The sequence below is a fragment of the Pelophylax lessonae genome (assembly GCF_965119305.1).
Source record: "Pelophylax lessonae genome assembly, chromosome: 9".
Taxonomy (NCBI): domain Eukaryota; kingdom Metazoa; phylum Chordata; class Amphibia; order Anura; family Ranidae; genus Pelophylax; species Pelophylax lessonae.
Window position 1 is genome coordinate 227,542,846 of NC_138776.1, and position 14,981 is coordinate 227,557,826.

Sequence of the window (14,981 nt, forward strand, 5' to 3'; positions counted from 1 at the left end):
GTGCCAATATCTCGCTACTATTCTCTTGATGTCTGGGTGCTATTCCGAGTATTTTGTAATAATCCTCAAAGTTGGATCGATAGGTTTAGAGGTTTTTTGGGCCAGTAGTAGTGCTCTGTCACTCATCAAGGCTCTTTTGTACGCCTTTTTGAGAGTGGTTTTGGTATATTCTCTAGAGAGGAGTCTCAGTCTCAAGTCATCGGCAGCTTTCTGAAAGCTGACTAGGTCAGTACAGTTCCGCCTGGCCCAGAGATACTGGCCGTATGGAATTGAACGGACCAAAGTTTGTGGGTGGAAGCTCGAGGTGTGTAAGATAGTGTTTCCAGCAGTGGGCTTACGATAAAGCCCACTGCGGAGAACACCATCCTCGCCCCTGTGGACCTCCACGTCCAAAAAAGTGACATGATTTGCGTCGCAACTCATGGTGAAATTTAAATTAAATTCATTTTTGTTCATTCTGTCCATACAGTTGTTCAGAAGTTCCACTGATCCATGCCAAAGCATGAACACGTCATTGATGTAACGGACCCACATAATGATGTGGTCCGTGTATATCGAAGTTGCATCATCATTGAGAAAGGCTTGTTCCCACTCCCCCAGGTACAAATTGGCGTAGGATGGGGCACAACATGTGCCCATCGCTACGCCTTGCACCTGGAGGTAGTGGGAACCATTAAATGTGAAAACATTGTGTGACAATATGAATTGGAGGATGGACAGAATGAACTCACCATAAGCATCAAAACTTTGGCCTTGCATTAACGCGTGTCTGACCGCTGACAGTCCACGATCGTGCGGGATGGAACTATACAGTGCCTCAACGTCTATTGTGACAGGAACAAATACGTCCTGTATTTTTTGTAGAAAATGTATGGTGTCCCGCACATAAGAAGGTAAGAGGACCACAAATGGTTTCAAAAAAGTGTCAATCAATTTACTGGCGTTGTCCGACACCGAGCCCCGACCCAAAATAATTGGTCGCCCTGGTGGATTAGTGGCGTCCTTATGTATTTCGGGGAGGGCGTAAAAGGTGGGGGTGATAGGGAAGGCTGTGCGGATATATTCCCAGGTGTGCTTGGGGATAATTGCATTAAGGTATGCCGTATCAACTATTTTATAGAATTCTAGTTGATATTTCATAACGATGTCTGCTGGAATTTTCCTATACCAGTTTTGGTTTTTGAGGATTTTTAGACACATTGTAATGTATTGGGAGTTATTCATGATAACGACGTTGCCGCCTTTGTCAGCCTGCTTAATCGTGATAGACTGTTTTTTTTTGAGTTTCTCAATGGCTTGTCTTTGATTTGATGTAATGTTTGACTTAACAGGTTTTTTGATGTTGAGTTTTTCAACTTCTTTAGTCACGAGTTTGACGAAGGCGGCAACATGGGGGAAATTTGTCTGATTTTTTCTTAAGGAGCGTACCTCGATTTGTGGGTGTGGACTTTTTTGAATCTATGCCTGCCAATAAGGAGGGCAGATCTACTCGATCAATAAGATCTTCATTTTCCTCGAGTAGTGAAATAAGTGTATCGAGGATGGGGTCTTTTTGGGTTTGCAAAGTCTCAGTAGAGTTTTCTTTGTCAAACAAAATTTTAAAATTTAATTTCCGAGCAAATAAGTGCAAATCTTTAATGAAATCGAATCTATCCAATTTCATACTGGGACAGAAGCTGAGGCCCTTAGAAAGGACCTCAATTTCGTCCGAGGATAGATTGTAGTCAGAAAGATTAATGATAGAAAGGTCAGTATGGGAGGAAACAGTGGTGGATGAAACTAGAGGTGATGGGGACAATGTGGAAACTAGATGGGAGTGGTCGGGGTAAAATTTGGGGCTCTTCGATGAATCAATTCTAAAAAAGTGGAGTCTTGTAAATTAATTGTGGAAGCTAGTGAAGATGGTGCTGGGTTTGGGTTTGAGGGAAGTGTATGTGTGTTGGAGTGCGTTTTCACAATTTTTCACAGAATCACTGTCTGTCCCTAATCAGCAGCCAGCACGTATGATGTGTGCTCTGTCCCTAATCTACAGCAGAATGACGCAGCGCGCTGGGGCTCTCGAACTTATAAAGACATGGTCACATGCTTCAGATGGCCAATCACAGCTAATAATACATTTGTAGGCATGGCTGGGATGGCTTAAGGCACACCAGTTAAACGCTTGTTGATTGGCTGTTGAAAGCCCGCCATTAAAAGCACGCCATTACATACAAAACAGGAAATAAAATGACCGAACAAGGATTTTAAACCCGAACATACGGTAGTTTTCGGGTCCATGTTCGGGTAACAAAAATCCAATTATTCGGTACGAACACGAATAATACAGTCTGTGTTCACTCAACACTAGTTGTGATACTTTTCTGGCAAGCACTGATTAAGTTATGGGATATACTGTATCTCTTTAAGTCTCAGCTGCTGCTAATTAGATATATTTTCCTTATTGTGATTAAGGAATGTTCACAATAAAATGAACTACACATGAGGCATTCATAAATTATTGACAGCATTCAAAGTTTACTGGCCAGTAAGGTTTGCTCAAACAGATTTTTCTATTTTGCCATAGTCCTTTTTTGTAATCCTCTTTAACCTTGCTGTGTCTCTCCTAGAACTCCATATAAATGAGGAATTCAAAAATCAGTCTTTAAAGTTTTATGGGTCACGAAGCATACCATTATCCAAAGATTCAAAAAAAGGCCTGGAGAAGATTAATTCTTGGGTATCTCGAAAAACCAAAGGGCTAATCCCAACATTACTGCAAGAGCTTCCTCCAGACTTGCAACTGATTTTGGTAAATGTTATCCATTACCAAGGTAAGCAAACTATTTATACCTATTTATACAGTTTATCTATATCAAGCCAAGTTCAGGTGGACACACAGGCTGCTTAGGAAAAAGATGGTGTGATTGTTTCATGGAGCACAATATGAGCTGCATGGTTGAGTTGCCAGAAAAAAGTCTTTACTGTGCCAATGCCACAAAAAAGCCCGGTGATCAGATTGTAGCAATGGTGTAGTATAAAAAAGTGCTTTACGCATTTTTTTAGTTTGTTCCACTCATTAGGAGCTGATGTACATATACTCATATCTGCATTGAAGTGAGAAGGAAGATGAAAGGGGGAGAATCCCCCCTGGTTACTCACAGGTCAGCTATAGGTTCCCATGGTAGTCCATTCACCATTTTTCATGTTGTTTTCATGCTGCTGACTACTGCCACAGCTCGCGGAGGTTAGTCCCCCATATTGTGTTCAGTTCCCAGCACCCCAATGGAACTTATAGCTGACCTGTGAGTAACCAGGAGGGATTCTCTCTTCCCCTCTATTTCTTTGTATTAAACATCAGTCTACATATATATATATATATATATATATATATATATATATATATATATATATTATATATATATATACACTTTATTGCAGATACATATGTACCTTGCGTCGGTTTCTGATGAGTGGAAAGAACCCACGAAGCGCGTAGAGCCCCTTTTTGATGCTAGGCTATTACTACCATTTGATCAATTATTTTCAGGATTTTTAGCAGGATGCAATTAGCCAGGCATCCACAAGATGGGACTAAACATTTGGGTCTATATGCCTTTACATTTATTGTATCACATCTCATCATATACAGTATCTCACAAAAGTGAGTACACCCCTCACATTTTTGTAAATATTTTATTATATCTTTTCATGTGACATTACTGAAGAAATTACACTTTGCTACAATGTAAAGTAGTGAGTGTACAGCTTGTATAACAGTGTAAAGTTACTGCCCCTCATAATAACTCAACACACAGCCATTAATGTCTAAACAGTCGTCAATAAAAGTGAGTACACCCCTAAGTTAAAATGTCCAAATTGGGCCCAATTAGCCATTTTCCCTTCCCTGTGTCATTTGACTCGTTAGTGTTACAAGGTCTCAGGTGTGAATGGGGTGCAGGTGTGCTAAATTTGGTATTATCGCTCTCACTCTCTCATACTGGTCACTGGAAGTTCAACATGGCACCTCATGGCAAAAAAGTCTGAGGATCTGAAATAAATAATTGCTGCTCTTCATAAAGATGGCCTAGGCTATAAAAAGATTGCAAAGACCCTGAAAGTGAACTGCAGCACAGTGGCCAAGACCATACAGCGGTTTAACAGGACAGGTTCCACTCAGAACAGGTCTCGCCATGGTCGACCAAAGAAGTTGATGCACATGCTCAGTGTCATATCCAGAGGTTGGCTTTGGGAAATAGATGTATAAGTGCTGCCAGCAATCCTGAAGGTGTGGGGGTCAGCCTGTCAGTGCTCAGACCATACGCTGCACACTGCATCAAATTGGTCTGCATTGCTGTTGTCCAGAAGGAAGCCTCTTCTAAAGATGATGCACAAAATAAGCCCATATACAGTTTGCTGAAGACAAGCAGACTGAGGACATGGATTATTGGAACCATGTCCTGTGGTATGATGAGACCAAGATAAACCATTTTTGTTCAGATGGTGTCAAGCGTGTGTGGCAGTACCCAGGTGAGGAGTACAAAGACAAGTGTATCTTGCCTACAGTCAAGCATGGTGGGAGTGTCATAGTCTGGGGCTGCATGAGTGCTGCTGGCACTGGCGAGCTACAGTTCATTGAGGGAACCATGAATGCCAACGTGTACTGTGACATACTAAAGCTGAGCATGATCCCCTCTCTTCGGAGACTGGGCCACAGGGCAGTATTCCAACATGATAATGACCCCAAACACACCTCCAAGACGGCCACTGCCTTGCTAAAGAAGCTGAGGGTAAAGGTGATGGACTTGCCAAGCATGTCTTCAGAGCTAAACTCTATTGAGCATCTGTGGGGCATCCTTAAGAGGAAGGTGGAGGAGCACAAGGTCTGTAACATCCACCAGCTCCGTGATGTTGTCATGGAGGAGTTGAAGAGAACTCCAGTGGCAACCTGTGAAGCTCTGGTGAACTCCATGCCCAAGAGGGTTGAGGCAGTGCTGGAAAATAATGGTGACCACAAAAAATGCTGACACTTTGGGCCCAATTTGGACATTGTCACTTAGGGGTGTACTCACTTTTGTTGCCAGCAGTTTAGACATTAATGGCTGTGTGTTGTTATTTTGAGGGGGCAGCAAATTTACACTGTTCTACAAGCTGTACACTCACTACTTTACATTGTAGCAAAGTGTAATTTCTTCAGTGTTGTCACATGAAAAGTTATAATAAAATATTTACAAAAATGTGAGGGGTGTACTCATTTTTGTGAGATACTGTATATATATATATATATATATATATATATATATATATATAGTTTATGTAGTCTGTGTCTCTATACCTTTACAATAAATATAAATTCAAATTGTATAAGATATTGATGGTTTTAGAGTTATGCTTTTATTCTGTTTTGTTTTTTTGTTTTTTTAACAGGAAAATGGTTGTCCAAGTTTGATCCAAGACTTACAAAGAATGAAAACTTTAATCGCCTATCTTCAGGTTCAGTTAAAGTTCCTACAATGAATGCCCACAAATATCCTTTGCAGATCCTAAAGGATACATATTTGCAGGCCCAGGTATAAAATGGATGTAGTGATAATAAATGTACATCACATAAACTAGTAATATATTATCAGATCCAGTTTAATTTCCAAGTTAAAGTGGGCGGTACATAGATAGTTACATAGTTAGTAGTTAAGGTTGAGTAAAGACAACAGTCCATCCAGTTCAACCTGTGTAGGTGTGTGTCAGTGACGATATTCATCTCCCATATTCCTGAATATTGTGTTCTTTGAGATGCATGTCCAAGAGTCTTTTTTTTTTTTTTTTTTAAATAATATTTTATTGGGTTTTCAATGTGTACAATAATCACATGAAAACATGAGAACAAAACAACTGTAACAAAGAAAGGAAGCAAGTACAGGACCCAACAGGTCTGTCGGAAACATGTGATAACTGTAGGTTAGCATAGAAATGGATACAGAAACAGAAACTGTAAGGGTTAAGCCCTAGAAAACTAGGGGGATGTTAAAGGAAGGTAGGGGATAGTAGGGAGATTGAAAAGCAAGGGGGGGGGAGGCAGGGGAGGGGGAGGAAGGGGAGGGGTGTGAGAGGAGGGTAAAACTGAGGACAGATATAAAAGAGAAAGAGAGAGGGAGTAAAGGGGACCAGCGTCACAGGAGGAAGTGGTTAATCATATCATAAGTGCCATTGACCCCCCTCCCATCTAGAAGGGTCAGATGGCATAGATAGGCATAGTGAGGAGGTAGAGAGAGGAAGAGCCAGAGTATCAAATAAAGAGCATATTGAATAAAGCAATAAAGCAATAAGGTATCTCTATTGGTCAACGAGGCGTCCAAGATGTAACAGTATGCTTAAGCAGGGTATCAATCCACAAATGCGGATGTGTTCGGGGGGTTCCTGCTTGGATGTGTGCGTAGTAATGTAGGAGGATTCAGAGGCATCCCCCGGGAAGCACAGGTTTTAATGTAAAGGTCCCATTTGGCATGGAATCGATGGGGGGAAGCGTTAAATACAGACACATCCAAAGTTTACCGCCTGAAGAGAGCTTCTAATTCCGATTTATTAGCTTTAAGGGTTGGTGGGGTTGAGTGTATCCAGGATCGTAAGATGGCCCTCCTGGCAGTCATCAGCTATGTGGATAACCAAGCCTTATGGCGTTTAACAAACGGTAAATGGGGCTTGAGAAGTCGTTGAGAGGAAGGAACTGGTGAGTCATCTATCAGACCAAATAAGAAGGAGAAGGGGTCCATGGGAGGTAAATAACCAATTATTTCAGAGATGAAGTGTGCCACTGAAGTCCAAAACTGCACGATCAAGGGACAGGACCAGAGTCTGTGGAAGAGAGTAGGTGGAAGCAAATGGCACCAGGGGCAACAGCGGAGGGGGGTGGCAGATGCAATTGTAGAAAAAGGAGAATAAGCTCTGTGGATTATCCTGAGTTGCTGCTCCCTCCAGAATTCGTTTGTAGTATAAGTGCATATAGTTCTAAAGCCCTGCAAGATGTATGGCTTTGATCCCTCGAATGAAAGGTCCTTATCCCACGAGGATTTATCAGTCTTGGATCTAGGGTTGCCAAGATGAAGTTGGAGTGGTTTGTAAAGATAGGCAATTTTAAGGTCTTTAAGCTCCAGTAAATGGTCTATGATGGAGGTACGGGTTCTCTCTGGTTTTGATTTGACTATTGATTGCAAGAAGGCGGATGCCTGGTGTACAAGTAAGAAATGGGAAGTTGGCAGCTCGTAGCGGGACTGAAATGTGGTAAAAGATAGGGGGGAACCTGTTGTGGGGTCAAATAATTGACAGAAATAACTAAGACCTCGGTTGGCCCATGTGGAGAAGACCGCCTCACTACCGGAAGGTGTAAAGACTGGATGTCCCGCAATAGGTAATCTGGAGGAAAATAGAGGGGATAAGCCAAGCTTTTTATGTATTTCCCTCCTGGTTATTAACGTGTCATGCAATAGGATATTTTGCTTAAGGTGGGAGGGAAGAGAGGACAATTTGCAGTGTAGGAACACGGGGAGTCCACACGGGTCAACCATTTGTGATTCCAAGACAAAATTGCAGTATTTAGAAGAACCCTTCAGCCAGTCCACGGTCACTCTGAGAAGGCTAGAGAGGTTGTATAGATGGACATCTGGGAGATTGGCCCCGCCCTCGTGTTTTGACAAGAATAATTTAGTAAGGGAGATACAAGGTCTTTTCTTGTTCCAAAGGAATAAAGAGAGCGATTTATATAAGGAGGTAATGTCTGCGTGTTTCAGCAATAATGGGAACGTCTGGAGGGGGTAAAACAGTTTAGGAAAGGCTACGATTTTGTAGAGATGACATCTACCCAAAAGTGACAAGGGGAGGCTGGCCCAGTTGTCAAGTTGTCGCTTAATTTTGGCAAATACTGGCGGGAAATTTAGTTGGTAAAGGGAGGAAGGGGATTTCCCAATTTTTATGCCCAGGTAGGTGATAAAAGAGGGGGCGATGGAGAAGAGGGCGGAGGAGGTCCACGGAGGGTTTCTAGGGTGGTAGAGAGGGAGGATTTTGCTTTTTGCATAATTAATGCATAAGCCTGAGCAATTACGAAAGGTGTCGAATGTATGTTTAATAAACGGCATATTAGCAGCAGGGTCAAAGGTAGACAATAAAATATCGTCAACGAAGAGGGCCGATCGGATCTCTTCACGACCTATTTGTACTCCGTGAAAGGAGGGGTGATGGAGCAGAAGGCGCGAAAGGGGTTCCAGAGCCAAGTTGAAAAGAAGAGGGGACAATGGACAGCCCTGTCTGGTACCCTTTGTAAGAGGGATGCTATCGGAGACATTTCGGGAGGTGATCACTCCCGCACTAGGGGAGGAGTACATTGCGGAAATCAGATGCAGAAAGGGGCCAGAGAATCCAAAGGCAGAAACATTTGGAGCCACTGGAAGCTAACATTATCGAAAGTTTTTTCCGCGTCTAGGGAAATAATAGCTATGTCATCTGCAGGGTGTGTCTTTGCATTTTTGAGAACCACAAGTACTTTCCGTATGTTGGAAGTGGCTGAGCGGCCTTTGGTAAAACCTGCTTGGGGAGGGTGAAGAAGGGAGGGCATTAAGCAAGCTAACCTATTCGCTACGATTTTGGATAGGATTTTTGAGTCTAGATTCAATAAAGATATGGGCCGGTAAGATCCCGGGTCTGTGGCATCTTTATTGGGCTTGGGGATGAGTTTAATATGGGCCTGCAGGTCAGTAGGCATGTAGGAGCCTCCCTCCATAATTGCTTGGTACGTGGAGGTAAGGGTAGGGGCGATCAGGGTATTCATTAATTTGAAGAAGTCTGCAGTATAACCATCGGGGCCCGGGACTTTTCCAGAGGGTAAAGAGGAGATAACTGATTCAACTTCCTCCCTGGGTTATTGGAGCATTAAGGGTGACCAAATGGGAAGGGTCCAGTTGAGGGAGTTGAACCCTCGACAGAAAGGAACGCGCCATATCGGGGTCAATGGGATCGGGGCCATACAGTGTGGTGTAAAACTGAGCCATGATCGAGTTGATTTCCAAAGGGTCAGAGGAGAGGTGGCCAGCAGAGGATTTCAGAGCCGAGATGTGTGAGGGGGTAAAAGGGCCCTTGCACATATGGGCGAGAAGCTTACCGGTTTTGTTACCGTATTTTTTATTTTTTTTTTTCAATTTAAACATTTATTGTTTTTTTCAATACATTACATATTAATTACATACAATCCATAAAACAAACATCACTGCTCTCAATGCACTTCCAAAGCATACCACAATACTCTCCTGGCCTCCCCCTCCCACCCTAACCCACCCCCCTCTCTCGTGAAAAACACAAAAAAAAAAAAAAAAAAAAAAAAGGTGAATTGGTGAAAATTACTTCTTCTATGTTCCTCGAAACTACGAGGAAATTTACGTGTATTATGTAAATAAAAAAAAAAAAAAAAAAAAAAAGTGAGTAGTAGAGAATTACTTCTTCTATGTTCCTCGAAACTAAGGGGAAATTTACGTGTATTGTGTAAAAAAAAAAAAAAAAAAAAAAACCCCAAACTCCACTCGTGTTAGAATGCCTTCTTGCGTTCCTTATACATATATGTGTATACACTGGAATAAATTAAATTATTATATCCTGTGCTAAAAAAAAAAAAAAAAAAACCCCAAACTCCACTCGTGTTAGAATGCCTTCTTGCGTTCCTTATACATATATGTGTATACACTGGAATAAATTAAATTATTATATCCTGTGCTAAAAAACAAAAAAAAAAAACAAGTAAGCAAACAAGTAGGTAAGTCCTCCCCCCAAAACCACCTTCAGTGACATGTTATTAAATACCACATCATAACACTCCCCAAATCCATCCCCACTTGTATGAAAAGAGTAAAAAAAAAAAAAAAATAAGAACATACAAAAATTCCTTCACATCCCCCCCACTTCATGCTTCATATCCAAAAATCCACGTGCAAACCCAGAGAAAAAAGAAGAAAAAAAAAAAAAAAAAAGGGGGGGGGAGGGTGGGCCGAGAAAAAAAGGGGGGGGGGGTAAGCCCCCCCACCTCCCCCTCGCCCTTAAGGGTGGGAAGCGGAGCCGATTCTCCCTCTGTACATTCATCATTCCCTATCGTCCCCACATATTCCATGTATAATACCACACCTGACTCATATGTCAGGCTTCTAAAGATCCCTCCACTGGCACTCCATAAGGGTGGCGGGATCAGGGGGGGAGAAAAAAAAAAAAAAAAAGGGGGGAGAGGGGATGGGGGAAACCCCCCTCTTCTGCCCTCTAAACCCCTTCCCTCTCCCGAGACCGCCTTCCTCTATTCCCGGTCTCCTAGACTTCCTATTTCTGTATTTAACTTATCAGTCGTAGATATTCCTCTGAGCACGTATATTGTGACCATGCTTGCCATCTAAGCCTACAGCGTTCTTCCATGCATGTACGTGCAGCTGTTAACATTTCCATCCTATGAATTTCCCTAATTTTGGCGACCCACAACCGCACTGTAGGCGGCTGTGTTTGTCTCCAAAATGCTGGTATGCAGGCTTTTGCCGCATTCAATAGGTGCATCAGCAGAGAGTTCCTGTATCTCTTGACTGAGCTCCCGGTGCCATGTAACAAACACAGCACGGGGTCATCCCGCACCTTAGTCGAGGTTAGGTTCTCTGTTATACGAGCCACGTCATCCCAAAAACTCTTTATTGCTGGACACGTCCAAAAAATGTGCACCATTGTTCCACCCTCCTCTCCACATCTCCAGCACCTATCCTGATGTTTCCTATCCATTCTATGTAGTGTCGCTGGTACCCGATACCATCTGGCTAGAACCTTATAACTAATTTCTTGATATCTACTTGCTATGGATACCTTGTGAGTCAATCTCAGAATTTTATTTATTTGTTGCTGATTAAGGGAGATTCCTAACTCTCCTTCCCATTTTTGCAGAAATTTAGGTGGTTCCGAATCTTGCGCTGTCCCCAAAATTGCATATATATATGATAGTGCATGTGGTATTCTATCCTCTGCTCTGCACAAAGTCTCAAATGGCGTTAAGGGGCGTGGGATATATCCCATCCTCTGCATTTGTTTTAAATAGTGTCTAACCTGATAAGCACTGAATGCATCTAGATTCCCTTCCGGCCATGCTAACATTTCTTTTGTCGTTGGTGGTTCCCTGTGGGTCCATATATCACATAGTCTTCCTCTACCCCCATTAATTAAGCCTTTGATTTTAGCATTAGTACCACCAGGGGGGAAGTTTATGTTATCCCCTAAGGGAGTCATTGGTGATATTGTTGGTGCTACCGAACTATTTTTTTGTGCTTTGATTGCTTCGCTTACCGTTGCCCCTATCGTCGGATGTATGTATATGTTATCATCTTTTGATATAGGGGTCCATGGAGCTAGAGCCACTGATGTATTCATGGCCTCCCTTTCCAATTGCACCCACTGTTTATAGGTCCTGCTGCAGTGCCATTCCATCACTCGCGTCAAATGCGCTGCTCTATAATACCGCAGCAGGTCCGGTAACCCCACTCCTCCTCTCACCTTCGGGAGGGTTAAAGTCTGTATCCCTATTCTCGGGGATTTTCTGGCCCACACAAAGGTTCTGAACACTGTCCTAACCTGTACAAAAAATGTCATTGGTATTGCTATCGGAACAGCCTGAATAGCATACAGTAACCTTGGTAATACGTTCATTTTCAATGCGCTGCATCTCCCAAACCATGACAGAAAAAGTGTCTGCCATTTTTGTAGGTCTGTTTTAATGGATTTTAAAAGTGGGATAAAGTTTGCCTCAAACAGGTCCTTCGGGTCTGCTGTAATGTGGATCCCCAGATACACCATCGATTTATTATTCCACTGAAAGGGATAGGAAGATCTCAAATGATTCCATCTAGTCCCTGATATAGACACATTCAATGCCTCTGACTTCGACACATTTATTTTAAAATACGATAGCTCCCCATACTCTCTGATAACCTCTAAAATTGATGGGATTGTTCTGTCCGGATTTGTAACATAAAAAAGCAGATCATCTGCGTAGGCTGCTACCTTATGTTGGCCTCTACCCACTTGTACACCCTCTATTTCTGCGCTTTGACGGATTTTGCACAATAAAGGTTCTAGCGCCAAGGCAAAGATTAGTGGCGATAGGGGGCATCCTTGTCTAGTGCCATTTTTTATCTGAAAAAAACTCGAACACCAACCATTTGCCCTCACTGCCGCCGTAGGACCAGAGTACAATGATAGAATACAAGTCGTCATCCATTCACCCAGGCCTAAGTGTGACAGGGTGGCCCGGATAAAATTCCAGGCCACCCTGTCAAACGCCTTCTCTGCGTCAATTGATAACAGCATCATCGGGATTCTCCGCAAACGCACATTATGTAGTAAATCTATTGTTCGAATAGAGTTATCCCTTGCTTCTCTTGTGGGGACAAAACCGACCTGATCGAAATGTATTAATTGTGGTACATACGGCAGCAGTCGATTTGCCAGTATTTTAGAAAACAGCTTGGTGTCTAAGTTTAATAAAGAGATTGGGCGGTAACTCCCGCACGCCGCGGGGTCCTTACCTTCTTTGTGAATCAATGTTATATAGGCTCTCAGAGAGTCTATCGGCATGATCCCTCCCTCTCCGATGTGGTTTAAGTGTTCCAATAGGGGGGTCTTTAAATTTGCAAAAAACTGCTGATAATATATCAGTGATAATCCATCTGGACCTGGCGCTTTGTGCGATTTTGACTGAGAGATAGCTGTTCTTAATTCCTCTTCTGTTATCTTCCCCTCTAATGCTAATACCTGATCTGCATCTAGGGATGGCATATCTGTCTTTTTGATATAATCAATCGCCTCCTCGAGGCCAGCACCCCCCCTATCGGCTGATTCCGAGGAGGCAATGTCATATAACTTCTGATAAAATTTGCTGAACTCTTCCGCGATCTCTGATGATCCATATTTCGTTTGTCCCCCACCTGTTTGAAGCTGTGCTATTACCGTCCGTTTCTGGGGCCCCCTTAGGGCTCTGGCTAGCATGGCTCCCGGTTTATCCGAATATTCGTAGTACTGTCTCTTTTGTGCCACCAATACCCTCATAGCTTTCTCATAGAGTAACTCGTTTAGTTTTTCCCTGGCCGCAGTCAGAGGCACCAGATGTTCCATCGCCACCGATCTTTTATGGGTGGCGCTCAATTCTTCTATCTGCGCTAACAGCTCTGAGATCTTCCCCTCCCTTTCTCGTTTACGTTTTGCTCCCATTCTAATCAACACCCCCCTGATGACACATTTATGGGCTTCCCATATGTTCGACGGAGTAGCTTGTGGTGTTTTATTTTCCTGGAAATATTTTGTCAATTCTGCCTCTAACTCTGCTCTTGTCTCCATTCCTTGCACCAGCGATTCGTTCAGTCTCCATGATGGTGGCTTTGCTGGGCCTGCATCAAAGTCAATTATGATATGGATTGGGGAGTGATCCGACATGGAGAAAGAGCCAATCTGTGAGGCCACTACTCTAGACAGGTTGCCCCTAGAAATTAGGATGCAATCTATTCTAGAGTACCTATTATGTACCGTCGAGAAATAGGTGAAGTCTTTTTCGCTCGGATGCATAATGCGCCAAGGATCGACTAAATTGAGAAGTGTAATTTCCTTGCTAAGTCGGGCATATGAGAGATGTGATGTGCCTTGTGATGTGTCTAAGAGTGGCTCTGGGGCATAATTAAAATCCCCCCCATAATTACCAGCCCTTCTTGAAAATCTAACATTATTGGTGCGACAAGTGTTAGAAATGAAATCTGGTTATAGTTAGGGAAATACACATTAATCATAGTAATCAGCCTTTCTCCTATCTTACCCTTTACCATCAGATATCTTCCTTGTGGGTCAATACGTGTTTCTAGGAATGTCCATGGAACCTCTTTGGCCACCAATATGCTAACCCCTTTTGATTTAGGGATAGGGGTGGGGGCATGATATGACCATGGAAAATCCTTGTTTTGTAATTTTGGGGTAGCTTCTTTTTTAAAATATGTCTCCTGGCAGAGGACTATCTGTGCATGGTTCCGTCTCATATCTGTCAGGAAGCGTATTCTTTTCTCAGGTGTGGACAAACCCCTCACATTTAACGACATAATTTTAACTTCCTGCATTTTCCCTTATCTCAAGCGATTCTACCCAATATGCTACTTTAATTCTGGATTCTCTTGCCTAGCTACCTTCCTTCCCCTGTCCTCCACAAAGACAGATGGCTTTTGAGGCTTACTAGATCTGGGATTATCCCAGGTCAGTCCTCTGGTCAATCTGTAATGTGAACCTCCCAAACCTAATCTGACCTGGTAGATACAAGGGGAGACCGAGTAAGAGGGGGAGAGGGAAAAAAAAAAAAAAAAAAGGGAGGGCAACCCCCTTCTGTACCCGACTCTTCCCTCTCAGGATAAAATTACCCCCCTCCCTTTCCCACCCCCCCAAGGGAGTGCCAGTGGAACGTGATCCTATTTGGTCGCCTCTCGACCCTGCGTAACTAGACGCAACCTAATTGGGTGGGCAAATCCGAGGATTCACACCGTGAGGAGGAGCAGATCAAAAAACAAAAAAAAAAAAAAAAAGAAAAATTTCCCTCTTCTCTTCTCCTTCCCTCCCTCCCTCTCCTCCTTCCCTTTAACACAACCAAAAATATCCGTTTCTCCTAGTGGAGTTACAAATTAACATAAGCATATAAACGCACTCATTCCCTCCGGATCAGGAGAGGACGGGAGAAAAGAAGAGAAAAAAAAAAAAAAAAAAGGGAAAAAGAAAAATAAGAAATAAGCACACCGACCTCTGCAGGTCCATTACCCTGGGCATCCGCCCCTGTCTTACTGTCGCTAGGGAGGGTTGGGATTCCCGTGTATTATTCCCCTACCTATACGTTCTATATCCATTCCCTGTGTCAGAACCCCTTTTCTTGTATTTATCACACATATTATTAACTCCTTAACCCCCCTAGCTACCTAATATCTGATCAT

At 42.9% G+C, this 14,981-nt stretch overlaps 1 protein-coding gene across 1 annotated transcript in view; it reads left to right on the forward strand.

The window, feature by feature from the left end:
- Positions 1-14,981, forward strand: part of SERPING1 (serpin family G member 1) — a gene marked incomplete at its 5' end in the record, with an annotated part of 160,201 nt that overhangs the window by 110,319 nt on the left and 34,901 nt on the right. The window contains 2 exons of the mRNA XM_082268947.1: positions 2,607-2,810; positions 5,404-5,546. Of these exons, the coding sequence (XP_082125073.1) occupies positions 2,607-2,810; positions 5,404-5,546 (347 nt within the window). The remainder of the gene's footprint in view (positions 1-2,606; positions 2,811-5,403; positions 5,547-14,981) is intronic.